Below are 21,180 nucleotides of genomic sequence, written 5' to 3'. Positions count from 1 at the left end.
ATCACAGATTAAATGTAAAACATGAATATAAACGTTTTATAGGAAAATGTAGAAGAAAATCTTTTGTGACCTGGGTTAGACAAAGAGTTCTTAGATAGGACCCATGGCACAGTACATAAAAGAAAAAAGTTGATAAACTGGACATTACTAAAAATTAAAATGTTTTACTCTGTGAATGACACTGTAAGGAGGATTGAAAAGACTAGTCAGAGCTGGGGGAAAATATTTCCAAATCACATATCTGACCAAGATCTTGTATCCAGAATATATAAAGAATTCCAAAAAAGCAGCAAAGATGTAAACAAATACTTCACTAAAGAAGATATATGGATGGCAAATAAGCACATAGAAAGATGCTCAACATAATTATTTACTAAGGAAATGCCAATTAAAACCATAGTAAGATACCACAGCACATCTGTTAGAATGGCTGAAACAAAACTGACAATACCAATTAGTGGTGATGATATAGAGCAACTAAAACTGTTCCTGCTCGTGGGAAAACTACACAAAACAGCCACTTTGGAAAGCAGTTTGATAGTTTCTTACAAATTTCAATATATTCTTGCTACATGACCCTACTGAAATAAAAACTTTAAACATCTGAATGCAAGTGTATGGTATAGTTATACCTAACAACCCCAAACTGGAAACAACTGAATGTTTCTCAGCCAGGGAATAGATGGTGGTAGATCTATAAAATGGAATATTAGCAATAAAAAGGAACAAACTACTGGTACATGCAAAAACATGGATGAATCTCAAATGCATCATGCTAAGTTAAAAAAGCCAGACTCAAAAGACAACATGCTGTATTATTCCATTTATATGAAATTCTGGAAAAGGCAAAAGGATAGAGAATAGGGATGGAAAATAATCAGTGGTTACCAGCGGTTAGTGCTTGACCACTAAGAGGCTCTACAAGAAAATGTTTTGGGGTGATGAAAGTGTTCTGTAACTTGGTTGTGGTGGTGATTAAACATGCTGTATATTTGTCAGAACTTATAGAACTGCACATGCACACACACACACATGAATTTTACTATGTGTAAATTTAAAATTTTGTTAAAGAAAAAGCCTTAGCCTGCATCTCTGAATTTAACTTCTCTGTTACTTCTCTGTTCTCTCTTTTGGAACCCCTGCTAGTTTTTTATGCTATATACTCAATCTTTTCCAAGTCTCAATTTCTTTATCAGATTTTTCATTTCTTTATGTTAAGTGGGTGAATCTCAGTATTATCTTTTATTTCATTAATTCTTTGTGTTTAAAAAAGTTTACTCCATCTTAAATTTTTTTAATTTATAATTCCAAGATTCTTTCTTGGTCCTTTTTTGAATTGGCCATTTCACTATGCCAGAGGATGGCTTGGTTTGGATATTGTCTCATTGATTTTCTCTGCTTTTTGTAGTTAATTCCTGCCTCCAGATCTCAGTGCCTAGCAAGGCTGTGATTTTTAACTACTACTTAGTTCTCTGTTGCTTTTCTTCTTTTGTCCATAGAGATATTTATCTTATATTTGAATACAGCTGTGTCTTTTAATTTTTTAGGTATGAGTTTTATCTATCTTGCTTTTATCATTTAATGCTGTCTGGTATTTCCTTATACCACAATGTCTGTGATTTTCAGCCACAGGCAATTTTGTTCCCCAGAATACATTTGGTAATGCCTGGAGATATCTCTGGCACAATGCACAAGACAGTCCCTCACAACAAATTATCTGGTCCAAAATAACAGTAGTACTGAAGTTAAGAAATCCTGCACTAAATAATCAAAGAATACTATATTTTTTCAAATATAACACCATCAAAATTATTTAATAGACTCCTTTATGTGGGACATTTAGAGGGTTTTTTGTATTACAACTATCACTTTGATAAATAGCCTTGTGTAACTTTTTTATATCGTTAATTAATCCCAAAATGTAGATTTTCTGAACCCAAAGAAAATTAAGATTTGAGAGGCATCATCTAGAAACCTGGAAATTATTTAGAAAATAACAAAAGTGTGGGAACAACAAGTCTTTATCATGTTATACCCTTAGTGGAACTTATATGCACCCATAGAGATCTTCTGTTAGTTTTATACTTTTAAACCCTTTTTTTTCCCCAAATAATATATCCCTAAATTGTCTTAAGGCCATTCAGATTCTGTACAGCCTTCTGTGAAAGCTTTCTACAGCTTGCTTTATCCTTAGGTAGCAGATTTTAGAATCTTTAAGGATACTTCACCACTCTGACCATAAATACCTCATGTCTTTTTTATTCTTAATTCTTTTTAATACATACCAGAATTAAGATATTTGGTATCAGGGATAAAATAATAGAAAAAATAGAGGACTGCCTTTGATTTGCTGCCTAACGTTACTTTAGTTACTTCTTTTACCTAGGCCTCAATTTTATCATCTGCAAAGTGAAGAGTTATGTAATTACTATAGGCTTTTCCAGTTATAAACCTGTGATGTAGTTTACTTACATTGCTTTTATTTAGTTTTTGGCTATCATCTTTTATTGTTCCTGAGATTAGAAATAGAATGTTTTCTAAAATCTTTAAAAATTCCTCATATTTGTTCTTTATTACCTTTATCCATGTCCTTATGGGGACTGATAATACAAATCTTGAAATAGAAAGTGTCTTATGTTTGAGGACTGCAAAGAATGATATTGGGAAAATAGCATAAAAATTCACAACTGGGCTGGAAAGGGGGAAAACTAGATGAGAAAAAAGGAGGTGACAGCTGTGTAAAAACAAAACCTAAGTCTCAAATTTTGTCAGGGGCCAAATGTGCCCTGGGCTCTAATCAGCATGAGGCCCTGTGTAATTCTCAAACTCATGGTCTTGAAAATTACTAGAATTACACAGGCCAGAATTCAGGTCTCACAACCTCCTACTTAATGTCCTAATACTACACTATATAATATTATGTCATTTAATTTTACATAGAAAATGAAGATACATGCATGAAATAATCTTTTATAATTTATTTGTATAGGTTTTTTTAACCACTTAACCTATTTTCTGGCTGCTGGTGCTGTTACTTTGGGAATTGGTTTCTTTGCTTTGGCATCAGCTTTGTGGTTCCTGATTTGCAGACGAAGGTAAGATTTATTAGAGTATTTAACTTTTTTTCCTTTAAAAAATTCAGTGAAAGATGTTCTCAAATGGCATTCAACTTAAATAACTGTAAGGTTTTCTCAAATGATATTAAACTTAAATAATTACAGTAATTTTATTGAGGAGACAAAACTTTACATGTTTAAAATAGTCTGAAAAGAGAAGTTATTGTGGTATAATAGTCCAAGTAGTATAATAGTAATCCTCATGCATTAAAATTTTAAGGAATAATCAGATCACTTTTATTCTGTAGAAGATAGGAGTTTGAATTATAATAAAAAGCTAGTAAATTTTTAAGTTTTTTACTACTACTTTAGAGATTAAAAACATTACTGAGAGAGAAAGACTCTTTAGGAAATATTTAAGAAAAGAGCTGACTCAACAAGCGCCTACTATACAGTACAGGGAACTATTTTCAGTATCTTTTAATAACCTACAATGGAAAAGAATTTGAAAAGTATATATATATATAACTGAATCACTTTGCTATACACCTGAAACTAACAGAATATTGTAAATCAACAATACTTATTTTTTAATTTTATTTTATTGAGTTATAGTCGGTTTACAATGTTGTATCAATTTCCAGTGTATAGCACAATTTTTCAGTTATACATTAACATACATATATTTGTTGTTGCATTCTTTTTCACCGTGAACTTCAATAAAAATAAATAAATAAATAAATAAATAAATAAATAAATAAATAAATAAATAAATAAATAAATAGTGAGCTGACAGAATGCTCTGGTATGGTCTAAATGTAGTCTTTTGCCAGAGATGGAAAAAAAGATACTTGACACCTTAGTTTCTTTCAGCCCTAAAATGTGGTGTTTTCAATTATTTAATTGGTTCAGTATTTGCTTTGTCTGATATTTAAAAATGTGAACTGTAACATAATCTTCCCATACACTCTTTGAGGAGTCTCTATTTCAGCAAAAGAGTACATACTATCTATCCACTTGTACAAGTCAGAAAAATAGAAATTTTTCACTTATTCATTCTTTCAACAAATATTTATTGGGTACCTGCCATTGTTCTAGGTACAGAAGATACAACTGTGAACAAGTCAGACAAGGTTCTTGTTTCATAGACTTGCAGTGCCACTGGAAGGAGACAGATAATAAACAAAGTGAACGTCAGGGAATGTCTCTTCAAGTGGGTAGTATTTAATCTGAGACAGGAGTTAAAAAGAGCCAGACACGTGACAACCTTGTAGAAATTTTTTCTATGCTGAAGGGTTTAGGAAGTCCAGAGACTCCAAGTGGGAATGATCTTGGTATTGTTTAGTAAACAGAGGAAGGCCAGTGTGAAAAAGTTGAAGTGACAGAAGGAAATGATGAGGCTGAAGAGGTAGATAGGGGTCGGATCACATAGGAATTTGTAGGCTAGAACATGGAGTTTTGATTTTATTATTTCTGCCATTGGTTTTAAACAAGGGAATGACATCATCGTAACAGCTAACATCAAGTGTTTATTACATACTAGGCACTAAGTGCTTTATATATGTCATTATCTCAGTTAGACTTCATAACAGCCCCATGAAGTAGCAATAGTATTCCCATTTTAAAGGCTACAATGCCACTATAGATGATTTACATTTTAATAACACTTTTAAAAATTTGAGATACATATTTTAAATGTATGATGATGAATTTCAACAAATATATTCCCATGTAACTAACCACAACCCCACTCAAGATACAGAACTTTTCCATCACTCTGTGATGTTCCCTCATCCTCCTTTTCAGGTATCACTCCCCACCTCCCAGCTAGAGGCAATCATTATTGTGATTTTTATCACCATAGATTAATTTTGCCTACTCTTGAACTTCATATAAGTGAAATCATTTGGACTTTTTTATGTCTGCTTTTTTCACTTAACGTAGTATTTTTGAGATTCATTTATGCTGTGGCATGTTCATACTTTTTATTAGTGAGTAGTATCCCATTGTATGAATATGCCTCAGTTTATTTATCCATTCTTCTGTTAATGGACATTTGGTTCATTTCCAATTTTTTTAGCCCTTAGGAATAAGGCTGCTATGAACATTCTTGTATAAATCTTTTTGTACATTTGCTTTCACTTCTCTTAGATAAATACCTAAGAGTAGAATTGCTAGATTATGTGACTAACTTTATAAGAACTGGCTAAACAGTTTTCCAAGATGAATATACATACCCATCAGCAATGTATGAGAGTTCTGATCCATAACTTACAAAGATTTTTATTTCTCAGTGAATTCTGCATTTTAATGGAGCAAGAGTGAAAGCAGAGAGACAAGTTAGGAGTCTATTGCACAGTCCAAGTTAGAGATGATAGTGTCTTGAACTAATGTAGAAGTAGAATATTTGAGATGAAAAAAAAAGGGGTTGGATTTAGAGTATGTTTTGCAGGTAGAATTAGCAGTTCTTGTTGATGGATTGGATGAGGTAAGGAAAGATAATTGAAATGGCAGAGTTAATGCTAACACCTACATTTTTACCATGAGCAACTGAGTACTTGATCATGCTATTTACCGAGATGAGGAGGTGATAAGGGATAGACTGGGATTTCAAAATTGTAGAATAGATAAACAAGATTATACTGTATAGCACAGGGAAATTTACACAAAACGTTATGGTAACTAACAGAGAAAAAAATGTGACAATGAGTGTATATATGTCCATGTATGACTGAAAAATTGTGCTGAACACTGGAATTGGACACAACATTGTAAAATGATTATAAATCAATAAAAAATGTTAAAAAAAAAACACCACCAAAAGAAAAAAAAAACAGTAGGGAGCAAGTTGAGGGAGTGATGATAAACTAGGAGTTGTATTTTGGATAAAAGTTTGAAAGCGTATGAGGCATCCAAGTAGAAATGTCAAATAGACAGTCAGGTATACATGTGTGAACTTCAGGGGAGAATTCAGAGCTGAAGATTTAGGTTATTATTAGGTTATTGATGTCCATAAGGCATCTAAAGTCATAGAACTGGATGAGTGGATTTTTGGTGAATGAGAGTTCATAAAAGACAGAAACTCGAGGAAAATGAGAGGTCAGGGAAGGATTATTTTGTTTTGTTTTCCTCGAAAGATGGAAGGAATCTCCCTTCTTTCCCACCTCTACTAAATCAGAACCATCACCACGTTCTATTTATTTTACCTCATAAATTGCTTGAATCTATCCATTTCTCTCTATTACCACTGGCACCACCTTATCCAACTTATCATTATCCCCCACATAGACTCCTACAGTAGGAGTTATAAGTGACCTTCTGCCTTCACCATTGTCCTCATTTAATCTCTTCTCCACATTTCAGCCAGATATTTTCCAAATACAGGTCTGATTAAGTTACCCCACCCTTCCACCCCGTTCCCACTGTATTATAAAGGACTTCCCATTGCTTTTAGGATAAAGACAAACCAACATGACTTTTAAGGCCCTGTGTGGTCTGCCCATGCATACTCCCCAGTTTCATCTTCCACTTTCCCTCTTGCTTTCTGTGCTTCTGCTACGCTATAGTAATCTGGTCACTCGGTCTTTGTACTTAATGTTCCCTCTGATTAGAATAGTCTTACTCCTACATCCTGCATCTCCCCTCCTCCACCACACTCTATCTAATAGCTGCTCCCATTTCTTCAGATGCCCAGTTCAGTCATCACTTCTGCAGAAAAGCCTTCACTGACCTCTCTAACCAGGTTAATTCTCTTTCTTATGTACTCACACAGTAGCAGGTAGCTTTCCTTGGTAACACTTTCCACAGTTGTAATTTTTCATTTTCTTGTGATTATTTTATTAATGTCTGTCTTCTTTACTAGTGTTTAAGCTCCATGAGAGCAGTGACAGTTCCTTGAGTGTAGTGGCTGTGCTTTTTTTCGCCAACCACTATATATACAACACCTAGCATAATGCCTGGCACGTAGGATTTGTTAAGTGAATTGAATTCAATAAATGAATGAATTCTAGTTGTTAATACCACATTAAGTAACATAATATGATTTCTTGAATTAATTTGAAAAATTTCAGTATCTCTGAAAGAAGAAATGTCATTCAGCATTAATTTTTAAATTACTAAGTTTAGAATTATTATTAGAAGCGACATCCTTTTATACCTAACTATCTATCTGTCTTTGATCAGCTGGGTTTCACTAGCTGCTTTGTTGTTTCTAACCTCTCAAAATTGTTTGTGGTTGCATGCAAAAAGATCACAGGTACTCTTCCTTTGTGAGTCATTAATTTCAGTTCAGTTGCCTCCCACTTTCTTTTGCCAAAGATATTATTAAATATAAAATTGGCCAATAAGTTTCACTTCATTTAATTTTCTTTACATTAATTAATTAATTAAAGACAAATCTATGAAAAGACTAATTGACATTAAAGGCGATTGATTATCTCACAACCAGAGAGAAGGTTATGAAAAACTCGTGATTAATCTTCAAAATGGAAATATTAACTCCACGAAGTAGCTTAACTTACATTCTGTGAATAAAAGGTATAATGAAATCAGTAACATATGAAAAGTTGATTTGCACTTTTGAAAATAAATGTGTAGTAATATATTTGTTCTGATTTTTAAACTTTTATGTAGAACTATTGGAAACAAAATAATTTTAATTGTTTTATAATTGTTTTTATAATGTGATTCATGTTTAATATTATTCTTTACGAAATATTTTTCAGAGAAATATTTCAGAATTCCAATTATAAAGTAAATAATGGGAGATGCAGGCCAGGACCATCAAAGGCAAAGATTAAATCTCATTCTCCGTGTGTTTTTATTTCTCGAAATTTTCATACTGGAAGATTCCAGTTACAGGTAGAGTATAATATTTTATAGTAGTCTTTTCAAATAATTTCTTTTGACATCATGTCATTAGCATTGTTGTCTTTAAACTGATAAGAGTATCCACTGTTATTTTTAAATTTGAGGGATAACAACATGGAGCTAAATTTAAATTACTCAAACTAGTTAGAGTTTCTATAGTAGGAAACTGAAAAATTAAATGAAAATATCTCCTTCTACAGTTGATTCTGTCTCTAGCTTAAGAATCTATATTCCCCATATTGGAATTGTTATAGGGATGAAAATAAATGGCATTCAAAAAAAAAAAAAAGCAAAATTGCTAGGTCTATCAGAAGAAAGGGATTTAGAGATAAGAAGATCCTCAGATAACCAAATAATCTAACCAAACCAATTAATTGAAATTAAATACAATTTTACAAGGATTAATTAAGAGTTCATTACATTCTAAGTTCTGGGCCCTCCCTATTGAGGATGGTAAGTCCTAGTGTAGTACAAGTGTTAAGAGGCAGATACATAATTAACTTTCTGTTATATGGTGTTTTATGGACAAAATAAAACAAGGGAGAGACCATAGAAATTTAAAACTATGATATAGCAAAGCAATGTATTAGTAATTTTACTTGTGTTTGGACTCCATGTATACTATATTCTGCCCTTTTTGTGCTGTTATGTTTCTGAGATTCATCTTGGTTGGTGCATATACCCATCATTCGTTATTTTTTATTGTTTTATGGTACTCCATTGTATGAATATATCAGATTTTATGTTATGGACAGGTTGATTTCAGTTGTTTTTTAACAAGATTCCATAGGGAATGTACCTGACAGTAGAATCGCTGACTCATGGCTTTTGTGCATGAGTCACAAAACCAATGTTCAATATTATTAGATAATTTCAAATTATTTTCCAAAGTTGCTCTATTAATATACATTTCCTTAAGGCATTTATATTAGCATTTATTATAGGAAATTTTTTATACTTATGCTTTTATGGTATGATTTTTAAGTAAATAATTTTGGAATGATTTTCAATTTATAGGAAAGTTGCAAAGGTGATATAGTATAGAGTTCTCTTGTACTTTTTACCCATTTTCCCTCAGTATTAAAAATCTTGTTACCATGATACATCTGTCAAAACTGAGAAACCAACATCAGTCCATCACTATTAACCAAACTCCAGACTTTATTTGGGTTTCACCAGTTTTTACATGAATTTACTTTTGCTCCTTCAAGACCTAATGCAGGATACGACATTGCATTCATCTCTAATTTCTTCTGCTCTGTGACTGTATCTCTGTCTTTCCTTGTTTGACCTGAGCTTTACGGTTTTGAGGAATACTTTTGTTAAAATATTCCTCAATTTGGATTTATCTGATGTTTTTCTCATTATTATACTGAAGTTATGGATTTGGGGGAATACCACTGAAGTGAAACTGATATGATTTTTAAAATATATTATTTTTTTGAACAGCAATATAACATTTTTTATTGATTTATAATCATTTTACAATGTTGTGACAAATTCCAGTGTAGAGCACAATTTTTCAGTTATACATGAACATATATATATTCATTGTCACATCTTTTTCTCTGTGTGCTACCATAAAATATATTATTGATGTATAATTAACTGCAATAGAATACAGAATCTTAGATGTTCCACTCAATAAATACTGACAATTGTATATACATTTAAACAACACCCAAAACAAGATATAGAATATTTTTATCTCCTGAAAAACTTCCCTCATGGCCCCTTTCAGTCAATTGCTCTCACCATCCCAGGTAAGTACTTTCTGATTTCTGTCAACAAAGGCTAGTTTTTATCTGTTCCAGACTTCATACAAATGGAATCATGTAATACGTTATCTTTTATATATGACTTCTTTCGTTTAATACAAGTTTTGGGAGTTCACCCATGTCACTGCATGTATTGCAACTTTGTTTTTTCTAACTAGTATTCTACTGTATGAATATATAATATATTTTTGTATTCTCTTGTTGATGGACGTTTGAATTCTCTTCAGTTTTTGACTAGTATGACGAAGGCTGCTCTAAATATTTATGTACTTTTAGAAAACGTATATTTTCATTTTTCTCGGAAAAATACCCTACCATGGAATTGGTGGGGCTTGGATAGACAGATGTGTATCTTTATAAGAAACTACCAAACAAGTTTCTGAAATGGTTGTAACTTATTTCACTCCCATCAGCGGTTGAGTGTTCCAGTTTCTCTACATCCTTGCCCACATTTGGTGTGATTAGTGTTTTTTATTTTAGCCATTTTAATGGGTGTGAAATTACATTTCAATATGTTTTAATTTACATTTTTCTGATAACTAAAGATGTTGATCATCTTTTCATATGTTCATTGGTTAGTTGCATATTTTTTTGTGTGACCTGCCTGTTAAAGTTTTGCTCTTTTTTTAAGTTGAGTTATTGGTTTTGTTTTGTTTGTTTTTTAAATTAATGACTTGTAGGAGTTCTTAATACAATTTGGATACCAGTTTATTGTAAGATACATATGTTGTGAATACTTTTTCAGATTTTGGCTTGTTTGTTCATTGTTATTATGGTATCAGTTGATAGTAGAAAGTTTTAATGTTGATAAAGACCAATCTGTGATTTTTTTCTTTTAAGAGAAATTTGTATTCTAGCAAATATTTATCTTTCTAAGTTTACAAAGATATTCTATATTTTCTTTTGTATTTGCTTTGTAGTTTTGGGTTTTATGTTTAGGTTTATGAGGAAAAGATCAAGTTTATCTTTTTCCATGATGATATCCAGTTGTTCCAGACAATTTTGTTAAAAAGATTTTCTTTCCCCATTGAACTAGTTGCTTTGAATGAAAATCAATCTACTGTATATGTGTTGGTTTATTTGTTGAACTCTATATTCTTTTTAGTGAGCTATTTATCCTTAAATAATACTATACTATCTTGGTTACAATAGCTCTAGTAGTCATGGAATCAAGTTTTGTAAGTTTTTCTCCAACTTTTTCTTCTTTGTTAAAGAATATTTTGGCTTCTAGTTGCTTTGTTTTTCCATATAATTTAAAAAGCAGCTTGTTCAGTTCTTCAAAAAGGTTTGCTTGAATTTTTTATTGTACTGGCATTGAATCTATAAAACAATTTAGGGAGAATGGGTATCTTAACATTGATTCTTCCAATCTATGAGAATAATATTACTCTACTTTCATTGAGTCTCTTTAAATTTATAAATTTTATTTATTCAGGTCTTGTTTTACATTAGTTCACGGTTTTCAGTATAGAAGTCCTTCATATTTTTTTAGATTTATTTATAGGTAGTTTATGCTATGGTGAATAGTATTAATGAAGATTTTTTATTTCCCAATTGTTTGCTCTTAATAAATACAAATACAATTGATTTATCTTATTCTGAATTGTAGATCAACAAGTTACCAAAATATCATAAAGATGTCCTATATACCCATCACCTACTTCCCCCAGTAATGACATCTTACATAAGTATACTCTATGAAAAGTATGCTTTATATTTTAAGTATGCATTATCAAAACCAGGAAATTTAGACTACAGACCTTACTCAAAATTTATCAGTTTTTGCATGTACTTACTTTTTGTTGTCTTTGTATATAATTCTGTGACATTTTATCATATGTATAGATTTGTATAACCACCACCACAATCAACATATAGAATTGTTCCATCCCTGTAAAGGAACTCCCTCATGCCACCTTAATAGTCACTCTCCCTTTCCCTAACCTTTGGCAACCACTGATCTCTTCTCCATCTCTATAATTTCATCGTTTCCAGAATGTTATATAAATGGAATCATATAGTATGTAGCCCTTTGAGATTGGCTTTTCTTCACTTAAAATAATACCCTTAAGATCCCTCTAAATCATTGCATGTATCAATAATTATTTTTCCTTTTTTATTGCTGAACACTATAACATTGTACCATAGTTTCTTTAACCATTTACCCATTGAGGAATATTTAGGTTGTTTCCAGTTAGGAGCTAATACAAAATAAGGATGCTATGAACATTTGTGTACAACTTTCCTATAAACATTAGTTTTAATTTCTCTAGAATACTTGCCCAAGAATGCAGTTGCTGGATCATGTGGTAAGTATGTTTAATATTCAAAGAAACTACCAAGTTGATTTCCAGATTATGCCATATTTCCAGACTGTACCCACCAGTAATGTATAAGAGAATCTGATTGGTACTTACCAGTATTTTAAATTTTAGCCGTTTAAAACATGTGCAGTGATTTTAATTTGCATTTCTTTAATGCAACAGCTCAACAGTCCAACAGATGTTGAACAGCTTTTCATATTTTCATTTGTCATCCTTATATCTTCTCTGGTGAAGTGTCTGTTCCAGCCTTTTGTACATATTCTAATCGGATTATCTTTCTGTTGAATTTAGAGATTTCTTTGTATATTCTGGATACAAGTTTTTTGTCAGATATGTAATTTACGAATATTTTCTCCCATTTGTGACTTGTATTTTCATCCTCTTAATAGGGAATTTTGCAAAGCATAAGGTTTTAATTTCAGTTAAGTCCAATTTATCCATTTTTCCTTTTTGGATCATGCTTTTAGTGTCATGTTCAAGAACTCTTAGTCTAACCCTAGGTCACAAGGATTTGCTTCTATGTTCTCTTCTAAAAGTTTCATAGTTTTAGGTTGCTTTGTTTTATATATAACAGCTTTATTGAGATACAATTCACACCTCATACAATTTGCCCTTTTAAAGTCTGTAGTTCAGTGGTTTTTAGATATTCACAGAGTTGTAGAAGCATCTTTGCAATCAATTTAGAATACTTTTATCACCTCAAAAAGAAATCCCACATCCTTAGCAATCACTGCCCCTCCATTTTGTCCCAACCCTCCTAGGCCTAGACAACTACCAATCTACCTTCTATATCTATAGATTTGCCTCTTCTAGACATTTCTTATAAAAAGAAGTATACAATATATCATCTCTTGTATCTGCCTTCTTTCATTTAGCATAGTGTTTTCAAGCCCCATACGTGTTATTACATATATCAATATTTTATTCTTTTTCACGGCTGAAGAATATTCCATTGTATGAATATGTCACATTTTGCTTTTCCATTTATCAGTTGAAGGACATTTGAGTTGTTCCCACTTCTTGACTATTATGAATAATGCTGATGTGAACATTCGTAAGTTTTTGTCAAGATGTATGTTTTCATTTCTCTTGGATATATACCTAAGAGTGGAAATGCTATGTCACATGGTAACTCTATGTTTACTATTTGAAGAACTGCTACACTGTTTTCCAAAGTGCCTGCATGGTTTTATATCCCCACAGACAGTGTATGAAGTTTGTAATTTGTCATACCCTTGTTAACACTTGTTACTATCTGTCTTTTTTTATTCTGGTTATCCTAATGGGCATCAAGTGGTATCTCATCATGGTTTTGATTTGTATTTCCTTAAAGGCTAATGTTACAGAAAAAACATTTTGTGTGCTTATTGGATATGTCTGTCTTCTTTAGAGAAATATATATTCAGAGACTGTACTTTTTTTTTTTTACTTGGGTTATTTGTCTTTTAATTGTTGAGTTGTAAGTGTTCTTCATATATTGTAGATACAAGTCCTATATCAGATATATGATCTGTAAAAAGTTTCTCTCATTATATAGGTTGTATTTTCACTTTCTTATGGTGTTGTTTGAAGGACAAAAATTTTTTATTTTCATAAGTCCAGTTTATCCATTTTTTTCTTTTGTTTCTTGTACCAGTGTTGTCATATCTAAAATCATTCCCTAATCTAAGATCGTAAAGATTTATACCTATGTTTTCTTCAAAGAGTTTAATAGTTTAACTCTTATATCCAAGTGTTTGATCCATTTTGAGTTTTTTATATATATAGTGTGAGGTATGGGTCCAGCCTCACTTATTTGCATGTATATGTCTAATTGTACCAGTTCCATTTGTTGAAAAGACTATTCTTTTCCCATCAAGTTGTCTTAGCAGTCTTGTCAAAAATTGACTGACTATAAATATGAGCATTTATTTCTGAAATCTTAGTTCTGTTCCAATAATCTGTGTATCTGTCCTTATACCAGTACCACACTGTCTTAATTACTGTAGCTCTGTAGTAAGTTTTGATAGCAGTAAGTTCTCCAAATTTGTTCTTCTTTTTCAAGATTATTTTGGTTATTATAGTTTTAAATTTTATATTTCTATCTTTGATCCATTTTAGTTAATTTTTATATAAGGTGTGAGGTTTAAATAAAAGTTTATTTTGGGAGGTTTTTGATATTTAATTGTTCTAGCACTATCTATTGAAAAGACTATCCTCTTCCATTGAGTTACTTTTGCAACTTTTGTCAAAAATCTGTTGGGCGTATATGTGTGAGTCTGTTTCTGGATTCTCTATCTGTATCATTGACCTATGTGTCCATCTCTACCAATACCACACTCTAGCTGTATAGTAAATTATAAAGTTGAGCAGTATGATTTCTCTAATTTCATTCTTCCTTGTCAACATTGTCTTAGGTGTTCTTGATTTGTTTTTGTTTTTTTTTTTTTGCCCGTTCATATAAATTTTAAGGTAAACTTATCTCTAACTAGAGAAAATCTTGTTGAGATAATGATGGGAATTACGCTTAGTTTATAGATTAATTTGGAGTCAATTAACATCTTTTCTACAATTGACCTGTGTTCTGTGACCTGTATAAATAAATTTGTTTATTACTTCTAGTAGGGTTTTTTTTGAGACCCCAAAGGGTTTTCTTCATATGCAATCATGCCATCTGTAAACATACATCAGTTTTAGATGACTGGATAAAGAAGATGTGGTGTATATATATATATATATATATATATATATATATATATATATTACTCAATTGTAGGGAAAAAATGAAATAGTGCCATTTGCAGCAACATAGATGGACCTAGAGATTATCATATTCAGTGAAGTAAGTCAGACAGAGAACAACAAATAACATATAATATCACTTATATGTGGAATCTAAAAAAAGATACAAATTTTATTTATAAACCAAAAATAGACTCACAGACATAGAGAACAAACTATGGTTACCAAAGGGGAAAGGGTGAGTGAGGAATAAATTAGGAGTCTGGAATTAACAGATACACATTACTTTATATAAAATAGATAAACAACAAAGACCTACTGTGTAGCACAGGGAACTACATTCAATTTCTTGTAATAATATATAGTGGAAAGAAACTGAAAAAAAAGTATGTATGTATGTATATGTATGTGTATGTATAACTGAATTGCTTTGGTGTACACCTGAAACTAACATTGTAAATCAACCGTACTTCAATAAAAAACAAAATTTAAAAAAATCAGTTTTACTTCTTTTCCAAATCTTTACACTTTTATTTTATTTTCTCATCTTTTGCATTGGGTAGGATCTCCACTATAATGATGAATAGAAGTGTTGAGAGCAGATATCTTTTATATATTCTGATCTTAGAGATCATACATTCAGCTCTTCACCATCAAGTAGACTAGCGATAAGAGTTTTGTAGAAACATATTGTCAGGTCAAGGAAATTTCCTTCTATTCCTGATTTACTGAGAAGTTTGTTTTGTCATGAAGGGTTGCTGAATTTTGCCAAAGGCTTTTTATGCATCTTTTGAAGTTGGTCACATGGATTTTCTGTTTTATTTTGTTGATATTTTCATTTAATTTTAATTGTTAAGCCAATCTTATATTCCTGGAATAAATCTCACTAGATTTGATTTACTAACACATTTTAAATAATTGCAGCTGTGTTCATGAGGGGTATTATTTTGTAATTTTCTTACCTTGTAATATTTTGTTAGATTTTAATATCACATTTATTCTGGTCACAAAGCAATTGGGGAATGTTTCCTGCTCCTCTACTTTCTGAAAGTTTTTAATGTAGAATTGGCAATATTGCTTCCCTCAAACTTTTTTTCTAGAATTCACCAATGAAGTCATCTAGATCTGGAGTTATCTTCAAGAGAAAACGTTTTACTATGAATTTAACCCCTTTAATAGATACAGGACTATTTAAATATTCTATTTTGTATGTTTTAGAATTTTTTCAGTGTATTTGTCCATTTTATCTAAGTTGTTAAGTTTATTGGCATAAAGTTTTTTTGAGGGGGAGGTAATTGGTTGATCAGTTGGTTGGTTTCTGATGAAGGTGCTGAGGATTGAACCTAGGACCTCATGCACGCTAGGCATGCACTTTACTGTGAAGCTATTATACCCTCCCCACTAGCATAAGGTTTTTAAAGGTTTCTTCTTCTTATCCTTCTGAAATCTGTAGAATCTTTAGTGATGGCATTCTTTTTATTCCTGAATCTATTTCTCTTCCTTGAATCAGTCTTACCTGAAGTTTTCCATTTTATTATTCTAAAATGTTCATTCTTTTATAATATAAGCGCTTAATATTGAAATTTCCCTCTAAGCACTTCTTTTGCAGCATCCTACAATTTTTAATATGGTTTGTTTTCATAATTACTTAGTTCAAAAAATTTTAATATTTCCTTTCTTTGTCTTTCAGTGATACTGACATTTTTGAAGAATATAAGCAAGTTATTTTATAAATCATAGACTGTTCCACAGTTTGACTTTTCCTTGCGATCAGGTTCAGTTTATCGCATCTGAAGGCATACAGGGCACATCTGCTCTTCACTAGTGGTTTTACTTGATCACACAGTCAAGATGATGTCTGTTCTTCACCCACCGTATCATTCCTGTTTTTACACTTGCAATTAATCAACAATCTGTGTGGTGACACTTTGAAAACATGTAAATATCCTTCTCTTCATCAAACTCTACATCCTAGCTATATAAATTATTATTGCTTTAGCTAATCTTTACAAAACTGTAACAATATGATGATTTTCCAGTTCTGCCACTCCCATCCATATTTGTCATTTGGCTTTCTACTGTGAGAAAGCTCTCCTTCTTCCTTATTTAATTAATTTAGTATCAGTATAGACTCATGGACTTCTATTTTATTCAGCAGATTATAATCAATTACTATCATTATTTTGAAGCTCAAATTTTCCTAAATTTAACCAGTAAGCTACCCCTTCAAGATTGTCTCTCTGTCTTTTTAAGCATGTTTCCATCATTTTTTGAGTCCTTACTTACTTCTGATACTAAAGCAACATTTCTGAAAGAATATTCATTGAATTAATATCTATGTATCATAACATATTTAACTATTTCCTTTCTCTTAGAATGTTAAATTGTAGGTTTTAAAAATGCCAAACAATGTTGTGATGAACATTCTGGTAACTGAGTATTTACACAAATCCAAAATTACTTAATTTGGCATAATAGATTTCAGAAAAAATTCTACCTGTTTATATGTAGCAATGTATAAGAATGCCCATTTTTGTCATCACCTTTGTTTGAGTAGAATTTTAATCAGTCTAGGGCATTATTCTGTGGTTCCCAGACCAACAATATCAACATTGCCTGGAAGCCTATTAGAAATGCAGTCTCAGACCGTCACCCTGGACCTACTGAGTGAGGATCTGCATTTTAACAAGTTCCCCCAGGTAGTACATAGGCACATGAACGTCTGAGAAGCAATGTTCTAATATAATTTATACAGACTGAACTGGTCCTAAATCCATGCAAGGTAATTCAGGAGCCTATAATGGCATTTATATTAATAAAAGGTGAAAATAACAAAAAGAGCAAAGTAGGTTATGAAAAAAGTGTTTATGTGTTATCCTATGTTCACACACACACACACACACACACACACACACACGTATATCCCAAGCAAGCTTTTTTGGGGAACAAGACAATGCAGATCAACATAGAGTACTAAGGTTATTCCCCCAGAACACAGGAGACAGTGTTATTATCTCTCCAGCCTCATCTTCACCCACTGCATACCAAATACCCTACGCACTAGCCCATTGTTTACCTAGTGGTCTAAGGAAAAACTGAATCAGAACCACTTGTGGAGTGTGTTACTATGCATATTCCCAAACCCCACTGCCAGAAAATCTATTTTAGTAGGGTCCGAGATCAGCGTTTTAATAAGCACAACAGGTGATTTTGCTGCCCTAAGTTTGAGAACTCCTACTCCACCACACTTCCCAGAACACATCTGGAATGTTTGATTGTTTGATCAAATGTTTTGTTTGTTTCAAAAGAATAGTCACATTTTTATTAAAGCCTTTAATTAGAATTCACTTTTTTGTTGTTGTTAGTTAATAGAATGAATAAGTCTATGAATTCTACTTGCTTTTTTAGCCATCTCTAGTTATAACTAAGTGACTAAGTGAGGATGGAGAGAAATACTCCTGTTGAACTCTATTTCACCTTTTCATTCCCTATCCTGGAGACTGCCTTCTTGAACCAATTCACATTCTTTTCAGATGATACCTCAATGCTTTGCTTTCCTGTCAATATATCCTGGTAAAAAAAATTCATATCATGGAAAAGAACATGATTCTATCACAAATTGATTATGATGTTAACATGTCTTATTCTTATATAAATATATGTCAAATATATTAAAGAAATTATTTTAAAATATTCATTTAAAATTAAGTTACATTTTTTATGTAGGAGGAGCAAAGAAAAAAGGAAACAGCACATATGAAAGGTACTTTTTCTCAACTGTTTTTTAGAGAAAATTGTAATCAACTTCTAGCAATTCAAATCTGAAAGAGTCAAAAGGTTATCCTAAGTATTACCTAAATATTTTTAAAAACCATGAAAATTTAAGGGGAACATTTATTAATTAGTATGTGAATGGGTGTATATTTTTAGAAAACAAAACTTGCAATGTCATATCTTAAATCAAAACGTGAAATTTTAATTTTTGTCCCTTATTTATGCCCAAAGTTATCATCGTATCACACAGTAATGACAGAGAGTCAAAAGACATGAGTGTTTTGTTATCCTTTAGATATTGACTTAGTACCTCAAAACGTGACCCTCTTACATAATTTTAGAAATGCTGGATATAACATGTAATGAAATATTTAAAACAGCTTTTACAATTAATATTATATGTTAATATAAAAATTAATATGTAAAATGTTATAAAAGATATTTTAGTATATTGTATAAATGTGATATTTTCTAAAACTCAACATTTTAAATTTACCAACTGTGCAGCATAAATAATATAATGGGAAAAAACATGAGACTTAGGGTAACACAAATCTAGATTGAAGTCCATCTTGTATCTGATTTCGGTGAGTCATTTCTCTAAATCTCAATCTTGTCTTTTGTGAAGTGGAACTAATAACTACCTTGAAGAATAACTGAGTATAAAAGAAATGTGGAAGTATATGAACTGCTTTGTAAATTGTAGAGCACTGTAAGAATGTTAGTTGTTACTTTAATTGCTGTAAAGCTAACTCATAGACCCTGCCCACTGTAGATCAAACGTTTTGTAATCTACCTGCTTAAGGAGGCGTTTTTAAAATTTTACTTTTAATAAGATAATATTTAGCTATAAATAGTTAAGAAATTATATGCCATTTCTGATTTTAAGGGATATTCCAGAATTGAGATTTTTTAGCCTGTTTAGTGTCTTCGGTTAAAACAGATTGCTTTTATTTAGTATAGACTTTACTACTCTTCATTATCATGAAAATATTGCTGACTCCCAATTGCATATTTAATATTGTAAGGATGATGATAGCAACTCAGAATTCTCACTGTAGCATCATCCTGTTCATTGAAACCTTAAAAAGAGTTTGAATTTTAAAAAGAAACACTGTCCTTATAATTAAGATTTGGCTCATGAATATATAATACTCATAGTAAATTGAATTTTTTTTTTACAGCAATTAAAGATCACTCTAAAGATGAATTCTGCCTTGCAACAAAAAAGGTCATTTGTGACCCCTCAGAGACTAGCTTGGCAACAAATCCCAGCAGTGTTACCTTAAGCTTATCAACGTTACCATCTGATTCTTATTACAGCCAAAGTGTAGAAGTAGCTGATGACTGGTTTTCTGATGATTCTCTAGCGAAAAAGAACTCTCCAATGCCTTTTCTCGGGGAGCCTCTAATGGAAAAAATATTTTCGTACCTGTCAACCATTCCATTAGAAGAATGTACTGAAAATGTACTAAATATGACCCTGTATGATGATCAGAAAGATGACAACATTAAGGAGATATTTACACGAAGAAATACAGAGGTTGAAATACAAAACCTTCAACATAATATTGAATGACTTTTTTCTTTTGAAACTTTGTATACACTGAAATCATGTACAGTTAAAACTGAAATACCAGCTTCTGAGTCTCTTAACATGTCCATGCCAATATTGCTTTCCTTGTTCTTTATGATAGAGTGGTCCTACTTCCCTTGCCAATTATTTATAGAAACAAAATCACAGGAAGAACTAAAGCAATATCATAAGCATTAAGTTTAACTCCTTGTATCTCTCAAAGGACATAATAAACAATACAAATGTATTTCAACACACAAGAGAAATACTTTTAAGAAATATTCAGCACAAATATACTTTTAATAAAGTACTCACAGCATTTCTTTATACTTTTGACATTTTCGATTTTATTTCAATGTGGGTAGGGTTGGGCAGAATACTTCCATCACATTTTCTGAATTTTCAATACGTAAATCATCTACCATTCAAGTATTTTTCTGTCATGATTTTTGTAAGCAATATTTTACTGCTCTAGCAGGGAACCTGGAACACTGTGAAGAATCCAGAAAATAGAAAATGGTTTTCTTTGTCCTCTTATGTCTGTTTCTAAGAATGGCTCCCCAGCCCTTACCCCACTATGATGAAAATGTGAGCAGTTATGTTTATAGGCCCCTGACTCAAGCTAGATGAATCAGAATTCCTCCGTAATCTGAGAGACCCTTAGTCAGATTTCTATTTATGACTGAGGGATTTCTGACACCCACTCTGTAATTTATCTTTTTTTTTATTTCTCATAAATACTCTCTATGTAATTAGTCTCTTTTTCTTTCTTTCTTTTGAGAAAAACAATTAACTAAGTATAATATTACTGTTTGTGGTTAAATTACTCATACCAAGACCTGTGCGTATCTTCCCAAGAGAAAAATCATACCTATTACAATACATGAAATGTGACTTGTCTCAGGTAAGGTAGTAACATTATTCAGGCCTAACATTTCTGTCCTGGGGGACTATTAAAAAAGATTAGAACAGCTTGCTTTTGAAGCCTGGTCATTTCTACCTATTATACGCTGTGAGAACATCTCATGGATTGTGAGAATACCTCTTTATATCCACTCCTAAATCTAAATAAGTTGTTTCAG

General features: G+C 31.6%; 1 protein-coding gene across 1 annotated transcript in view; it reads left to right on the top strand.

The window, feature by feature from the left end:
* C13H1orf185 (chromosome 13 C1orf185 homolog) overlaps positions 1–20,425 on the top strand; it is a 38,931-nt gene extending 18,506 nt beyond the window's left edge. Inside the window, exons 3-6 of the mRNA XM_045514317.2 lie at positions 2,990–3,095; positions 7,781–7,916; positions 18,475–18,511; positions 19,707–20,425. Of these exons, the coding sequence (XP_045370273.1) occupies positions 2,990–3,095; positions 7,781–7,916; positions 18,475–18,511; positions 19,707–20,101 (674 nt within the window). The 3' untranslated portion in view covers positions 20,102–20,425. The remainder of the gene's footprint in view (positions 1–2,989; positions 3,096–7,780; positions 7,917–18,474; positions 18,512–19,706) is intronic.
* The last annotated feature ends 755 nt before the right edge of the window (positions 20,426–21,180 follow it).

Source organism: Camelus bactrianus, chromosome 13 (assembly GCF_048773025.1).
Source record: "Camelus bactrianus isolate YW-2024 breed Bactrian camel chromosome 13, ASM4877302v1, whole genome shotgun sequence".
In the NCBI taxonomy this organism is placed as follows: Eukaryota; Metazoa; Chordata; class Mammalia; order Artiodactyla; family Camelidae; genus Camelus; species Camelus bactrianus.
Note: the sequence above shows the minus strand (reverse complement) of the source record. Positions and strands in the feature narration are given on the sequence as shown.